Here is a 7,674-nt window from a genome sequence, read left to right as displayed (position 1 = left end):
AGCAATGCCCAAAGGACAACATTGTGTTTGAAACAGGTGGTAAAGATTGTGTTCCTCTCCACCACCAAAAAAGACAGAAATATTCAGAAGCTGTGTGTTTGTCTGTGCTCATGTCTGAAAGGTTGTGAGTTCAAGTGCTACAGCTGATAGAGTGATCATATCATGATTGGGCTATTCAGCATGACGCTTAACCCAAACTACTCCCAACAAACTTGCATGTCACTTTGCTGTCTGCTAAATAAATATAAATAGCATATATGCAAAAAGGAAGAACCTGAATTTATTCCCTAAAGCACTCAGGTCAGAGATGCCCTCTGTCTTAGGTCACAACCCCATCTTGCAGAACACAGTGTAGTTTGACTACAGAGTGACCACAAGAAAGAAAAGAAAGGAGATGAAACAGTATCCATGTTCATTTGTAGACCAAACAATAAGTTACACTTCACAGTTTTTACTCCTTTGACCAGAAGCACCTTTAGATCAGTGTCATGTTGAGTTTGGGCAAATTCAGTTCATTTCAATTTATTTTTATATAGCGCCTTTCACAATGGAGTCGCCCCAAGGCGCTTTTCATGAGTGTTTTGTAGTACATTAGTACATTATTTACACAGAAATGCGTTTCTCCATAACCTCTCCTACAGTCAAAAATAGACTGTCATCCGGTTATCACAAGAAAGCTTGTGTTCTAATTAACACATGCAACATTCGTGCCTTTACACTGCCCTCCAGTGGTGGAAATGAGTACTGTCCTACTCAGACACATTCAGTGGAAATAATCATGACTGTTCACTGTGGAAGAATGTTCCGGTTTCTCACAAAGGATTAAGGCTTTCAGGGCTGTCGTTGATGCACGAAACCCTGATTTGAACCCTTTCAGACCCCTATGCTCCATTCACACAGTTGATTGAAGTTCAAAGTTGCAAAGCGCAACAGCTGTCCCATGCAGTGCAAATGGCTGCTTCATATCCATCGTCTCCAGCGAGCGAGGGGCAGGTGATGTCTTTGGAAGACTAACGCTTTTTAACAGCTTCTGATTCTCTGAAAGAGAAGAGAATAGCCAAGTTTGCCTCAGATTTACTAATCATAAGTAAAATTGCTCCGTTTCAGTGTGAAGATGATGCCCTGTAATTGATTCCTGGGAATCAGACATATTGCTGAGGTTTAAAACATCAGGACAGAATGTGAAAAGCAGTATTTTGCATGATCTCTTTGTTAATCGAGGAGAATCCATTAACTTTCTCAGTTAAATAATTTCAATCAACTCCTGTTCAGCTGTATAATAATACAAGAAGTAAAGATACTGCAGTTATCAGTACATGCATGCAAGCCTGATCTTCCTCAAAGTAAACCCTGCCCTACAGACGCCAGGGCAGACTAATTGCACATCTGCAAACCCAGGCGAATACCTAGATTCTTGTTCATTTGCGCTGTATCCTCCTCCCTATTGCTCTTTCTTTTCCTGCGCTGCCATCTTCTTCTGCTTCTCCTCTTTAGTGCCTGATTCAGGGGCTTCTTGCTCCTCCTCCCCAACTGGAGTTACCCGCTCCTCCATGATCTCCTCCTCGTGGACCTTGCGCTCCTCCAGTTCTAGTTCTTCTGTGGTTTTCTCTTCCTCCCCCAGCTCTTCCTCCTGTGTGTCATCCTGTTCCTCCTCCTCTTCCTTCTTCACCACTCTCATTTCACCCGCTGCTTGTTCTTCTATCATCTCCTCTTTCCTCTTTACCTGTTTGTCAGCAGGCTTAGGTTCTTCCTCCTCTGTCACCTCCTTGTCCTCCTTGGTATTCCCAAGCTCTTCATCCTCCTCCTCAGTGTCTTCCAGTTCTTCTTCCTCCTCAGTGTCCTCTAGCTCCTCTTCCTCCTCCATCACTTCATCCTCATCCTCCTCTTGAAAATGCCCAAGTTCCTCCTCTCTGTCTTCCAACTTTTCCTCCTCTGTCACTTCCTTGTCCTCCTCTATATTCCTTAGCTGCTCTTCCTCCTCCTCAGTATCCTCCAGCTCTTCTTCCTCCTCAATGTCCTCTAGCTCTTCTTCCTCCATCACCTCCTCCTCTCCCTCCTCTTCAAAGTGCCCAAGCTCATCCTCCTCCATGTCTTTCAGCTTGCCCTCCATCACCTCCTTCTCTTCTTCCTCCTCCTCCATGTCCCCGAGCTCTTCCTCCTCTTCACGGTCTCCAAATTCCACCTCATCTGTCACCTCTTCCTCTTTAGTGTCCTCCGGCTCTTCATCCCCCTCAGTGTCTCCAAGCTCTTCCTCTGCCTCACTGTTTGCAAGCTCCTCCTCTTCTGTCACCTCTTCCTCCTCCTTGGTGTCCCCCAGCTCCTCCTCCTCTGTCACCTCCTCCTCCTGCTTGGTGTCCCCTAGTTCTTGCTCCTCTTTCACGTCCATCTCCTGCTCCTCCATAACCCCTAGCTCTTTCTCCTTTGTCATAACGACTTCTTGCCCCTGTGCCTCCAGTTTTCCTGGTGGACCTTCTTCCTCAGGGGCAAACTCTATGTGTGCCATTTCCTCTTCCTCCTTCACTAGCTGATCGGACTGTTCTTCCTCAGGCATCAAGACCACTGACTCCTCAGAAGGGAAATCCTCTACGACAGCCACATCCAGCTCACCCATCTAGAACCCAGAAGCAGCACTGTGAGACCAGCACAACAGCATTTGCACATGTCACATGACCTGCTACCTAAGCAAGACAATCACATGATCTCTATGTCAGTTACCTCCATTCACCTTCCTACTGTATGTCATTCATAGTGAAAATCTATTGCTGTCGATTATCTGACAATCAATACAGAATGATAATACTCCAACCTCAAAAATGCACAATACCCTTTACTGGACTCCATTTCAGCCATTTCTGTTATTTATTTTAATATTTATTTTATGGGTTATAATTTATTTTGACATATTTTTATGGTTTAGCCATTTCTTCTATTTTTTTGTCATATTAATCCCATAAATACTTACCTCTGCAGAACTAAATATTTAATGGGGTGCCCTAATTTTTTCACATGACTGTATATGTTACTGACTGGGTGGTGGTAGGAATTCTCATGAATTCCAATGTCCTGAGGTGCGCAAGGTAAATAAAGAGTCTAGTCCCGTACCGCTTAGTGCGCCGTACCGCTTAGTGCGCCGTACCGCTTAGTGCGCCGTACCGCTTAGTGCGCCGTACCGCTTAGTGCGCCGTACCGCTTAGTGCGCCGTACCGCTTAGTGCGCCGTACCGCTTAGTGTATATTCATTACCTGGTTCTGATTGGTCTCCACTTGGGCCTGGGCCGCCGCCTGGAGGTCCTGGGTGGCAGTGCCCTGCTTCTCGCTCTGCAGGTCATGCTGATCCTGCAAGGCCTTGGTTTGGGACTGTGGTTTGTCCCCCAGCAGCTCTCTGACACCCAAAGCACAGCCCAGTGTGAGCGAGCAGCCAAGGATGGACCAACGTCCAAGCAGGAAACCACAGAAACATCATTAAAGCGTTTAAAGGACACATGCACAGCTGACCAGGATGAGCGTTTAGGAAACTGACCAAAGGACAGATGGATGGATGGATGGATGGATGGATGGATGGATGGATGGATGGATGGATGGGATGTGATATAAATAAATCACCACATTTTTTAATGAAAGCATGTTATATTATTTCTGCATTGATGCATCTAATGCAAATCATTCATTTCAGTCCAACCTCCATCTGGGACTTGAAGGACCTTCTGACTATATCTTTCATTAACTCATCATCATACTGGTTGTCCTTTCAGCTGTAAAACTCCAGTGTAATTTTAAGTGTGTTTATATTTACGGAAAACCGGCAGTCGTTAGCGGGTGAAGGACGCCTCCCTCCATCTACATCTTCACGCACCTCACATCGTTGATGTCCCGTGTGGCGGCATCAAGCTGGGCTTTGTGCCGGGCCAGCAGCCTCCTGAGATTGGTGACCTCCACCGTGTGAAGCTCCAGCAGGGAGGTCAGATCTTCAGAGCCCTTGGCGTGCTCCTTCCGCCCGAATCTCCACCCGGCTGGATCTCCTTCGACCAGCTCCGCGTGCAAAGCCTTCAGAGCTTCCAGTTCGCTCCTCATGCTCTCCAGTTCCTCTGTCCTCGCCTCCAGAGTCCTCCGTACCTCCTTCAGCTGCTCCGGGGTCGCCGCTTCCTGTCGCCACTCCACCAGCTGCGTCACCTCGGCACGGAGGGCGAGAACCTGGCTGGGGAGGTCAGAGGTCACTGCCGGTCCCAACTTCTTCTGGACCTGTGAACAAACTTCCTCCAGTGCCTGGATTCGGTTTTCAAGTCCATCTAGAGTAAGGAGCTGGTAGAGAAAGAAGGCAGATTAGATAGGATAGGATAGCATTGGATGATGGATGATTGGATGGATGTAGACAGACAGACAGATATACAGATACACAGATATACAGATAGATGCTATTATAAATTAGGTCGATCTAAACATCACAGAATATTTATAACGTATAAATTACAATTGTTTTTCAATTTTACGGAAACTGGTTGTAGGTGAAATTTATCTCCACTTAAGTTTGTAAAACGATCAGACAAATTTCAACGGGATATTGAAATATCGCCCACTTTTAATTGTGTGGTGATAAGAATATGTAATTTAGCAGGATAGGGCTTTGCAAACATGTGCTGTTTGTTTATAACATATGCCGAGCAGTCCGCGCTACCTAAAGGACCGGGAGAACAGTCCGGAACGAAGGGGACAGTCTGTTACACGCTGCTCCAGCTCAGATAGGGGGCGCTCGAAGCGACCCTGGGTTATACGTCACGCGCGCGGTTAACCTCAAGGGTAATTAGCTTAATAGCGCCAATAAATTTTAGTTCTGCTTGACTTGTGCGTGTGATTATCAGAACACGGCACAGCAGGGGGACCAGCGGCAAAGACATGCGGAGACGTTTGGTGCGACGGCGCTGTTCGTACGAGCCGAAACGCTGCCGGATTCTTGCATTTCTTCCGGCATTAATAGAGTATGTGTGCATGTATGTATCTATGTAATCTATGTACAGTGTACGCATGTATGTATGTGTATGCCTGTATTCTGCAAGGTCACACCTTTGGTTTGAACACTTGGGGGGGGGGGGGGTTAATGGGGGTCCAATTAATGGGGTCTGGGGGTTGTATTGGCTGGTTTTCATTATCGGGGGTTACAACTCCCACCCCCTCATAATTTAAGCTCATGTATATATGCATGTATGCATGAATCAATCTAATCTAATCTATCTATCTATCTATCTATCTATCTATCTATCTATCTATCTATCTATCTATCTATCTATCTATCTATCTATCTATCTAAGTACAGTACATATATGATAAATAACTGCAACATGACTTTTTACTTTTATCACGACAATTCCTTTCATTATGATTTTCTTATTTGTTATAAGTAATCCTTGTAGACCTGGAGCATAAAGTCCAATAGAGTCCAGTTCTCCGGACAATCAGAACCTCTTCAAACCTACGATGCATTAAAGCTGTGCGGGGAAAAGGAAACCCGAACCACACCATAAAAAAATGATAAAGAGTCAAGCTCGCGGGTTTTCCGTCAGACTGGATCTTTCCCTACAGCTGGACAAGCCACCCAATACATTTGCGGTCTGTTTACCCAGCCAGGGCACGGAAAAGCCAAGAATATCACGCTAACTGTATAATCAACTACTGCTGAAGCTATGCAAGAAAGAACTACTGGGTATCATGCCTGCTTCTCTCCACTAGCAAATCCGTGCAGAGACGCTTTTCAAGATGCCGGTGCTCGACGGGGGGTGGGCGTTGGGGGAGGGGGTGGCTCCCTGGCACAAATTGTCTTTGCAATTTGTCATTGTTTCATACTATGTATTTTTGTCTGCACTTCACGCACCGTGCTGCCTCATGCAAAAGATTTACCCACTGGATTTAATACAATTAATTTTTTATTGATGTACTTGATAGACTAAGGAAAGAATTCTAGCCAAAGTATTGATCATACGTATATACATATACTTATATACACATAACATATTTTCCAGTTTTTTTTTTATTTAAAATGTTTAATTTCCTCGTTTTTAATACTTTTATTGAAGTGATATTGATAACGTAACATCATGTTAAGCAAATTTATTCTATATGATTAGAATAGATATATCCACGATTCTGCATGCCGGCATGTAACTAATTAATTTTGACTTTAATAGGGTAGCGGGTTTTTAAAAGATCAGTCTAGACTTTTTATTATTCATAAGTTTTACCCTGGCACTTTTGCATTGTATAGCTTTGCTGGCTGTCCTTAGTATATTTTAATAATCCCAGCTGTAAGTATGAGGGCGACTCATTGAAGACATTTATAGCATTTGCTGGCGACAACTGTGCGGATTCACTCCAGGTGTCGATTGCAAATGCATCAGAGTCTATTTTTAACCAGGACTACTAGTTTTAAAACTGGGCTTCAGGGGGTCTGGATACCTCTCACTGTACTACTAAACCTGTAAACTTGCACCGAACACACTGCTTTAGTTGCATTAGTTTCTGCCCAAAAGCTATTTTATAATTTAAAACGGTGCCAAATTTGGTTGACCATTTGTTTAGCAATATAATCAGCACTGCTCTACTTTGCACGGAGTTGAGAAACTTCCCGGCGGGAAAGGCCATGGGGGCACCTGGCTCGCTTTCAGTTCCTTCGCCTTCCCCGGTGTGGGGTCTGCTAAAGGCGGCTGTTTTTGGTGGCGTATATTTAAAGAGAGGGACCGAGTGGAACGGAGAGGAAGCAGCGCGCTTCATGAGCTTCAGGAGCTGTGGGACCTGTCCCACTTCATCATGAGAGCCTCATCGATGCAGGCGCCTATGCCCTAGATCCTACACATCCTGCAATGCGAGGCAGCCAAGTTCAGGCAAGTAAAAATACCATCAGGTTAATTCCGAGGGGCTGATCTGCCTTAAATAGTAGCCGTTCGGACCTGTCATACTTGGGTTTGGATCTCTGCGTTTGGAGCCGAGGAAGAGATGTTTACCTTGTCGGCGGTCATCCGCACCTCCTCCTGTAGCGCCTGGAGCTTCACCATCTTCATCTGCATGCCCACTAAGGTGTCAGCCAGGTTGGCAGAAGTCTGATGCTGCTGGAGGCAGAACCACGCCACGATCGCCCCCCCGATCAGGACTGTGAGGAGCAGGACGGACAGAATCGCAGGAGCGCCTCCACGCCGGGGGTCGCGCTCCGGGGCTTCGTGCTTGAAGGAGTTCTCCTCCTGTTTGTTGTTACCTCTCCCTTTCCGGTGCTTGGCCGTCATTTTCTCCCCAAGTACACTTCGGAAGTTTGACTGATCAGCGCGGACGTCAGTAAAAAAAAAAAAATAACCCGGGTGACTTATTTCTTGATGGAGGCGCTCAAAACAAAAGTGTGACGGACGTTCATTCATAGGACATTAGGAGGTGTGGAAGAGGAGCCCGACGAGGAGCGCAGGAGGCTGGACCGGCAGACGGAAAAGGAAGGGGGCGTGATGGTAATAATATCCCGCTATAAGGAGCCCTGACTAACGGAGAGGTCACACGTGTGACGGGCTCTACCCATAAAGAGCCATTTAGATCCGCCGAAATGAGTCAAAAACACAGGTCTCCACTCGGAGGCAGCCACGCGAAACTGAGAGATGCTTCTCGCATTGCTTTTCATTAAACCTCCCGTGCAACATTATCATAATGA

At 45.9% G+C, this 7,674-nt stretch overlaps 1 protein-coding gene across 1 annotated transcript; it reads right to left on the bottom strand.

Annotated features, from left to right (window-relative positions):
• Nucleotides 1–491: 491 nt before the first annotated feature.
• LOC125713470 (golgin subfamily A member 6-like protein 22) lies at nt 492–7,574 on the bottom strand. The gene is made up of 5 exons (XM_048984635.1): nt 6,989–7,574; nt 3,853–4,298; nt 3,243–3,381; nt 1,407–2,611; nt 492–1,038 (listed from the first exon to the last, which is right to left on the bottom strand). Exons 1-4 carry the CDS (start codon nt 7,391–7,393, stop codon nt 1,442–1,444), a joined length of 2,160 nt encoding a protein of 719 aa, XP_048840592.1. The 5' UTR covers nt 7,394–7,574; the 3' UTR covers nt 492–1,038; nt 1,407–1,441.
• Between the last annotated feature and the right edge of the window lie 100 nt (nt 7,575–7,674).

This window comes from Brienomyrus brachyistius, chromosome 18 (assembly GCF_023856365.1).
Source record: "Brienomyrus brachyistius isolate T26 chromosome 18, BBRACH_0.4, whole genome shotgun sequence".
NCBI lineage: Eukaryota > Metazoa > Chordata > Actinopteri > Osteoglossiformes > Mormyridae > Brienomyrus > Brienomyrus brachyistius.
This window is presented reverse-complemented; position numbering and strand designations above follow the sequence as displayed.

Excerpts from the sequence above, each read along its gene's own strand:
- LOC125713470 (XM_048984635.1), bottom strand. The coding sequence starts at position 7,393 with ATGAATGAACGTCCGTCACACTTTTGTTTTGAGCGCCTCCATCAAGAA. Across the intron at positions 4,299-6,988 it reads TGCGGATGACCGCCGACAAG|CTCCTTACTCTAGATGGACT; the intron begins GTAAACATCTCT and ends TTTCTCTACCAG. Across the intron at positions 2,612-3,242 it reads TGGAGACCAATCAGAACCAG|ATGGGTGAGCTGGATGTGGC; the intron begins GTAATGAATATA and ends TCTGGGTTCTAG.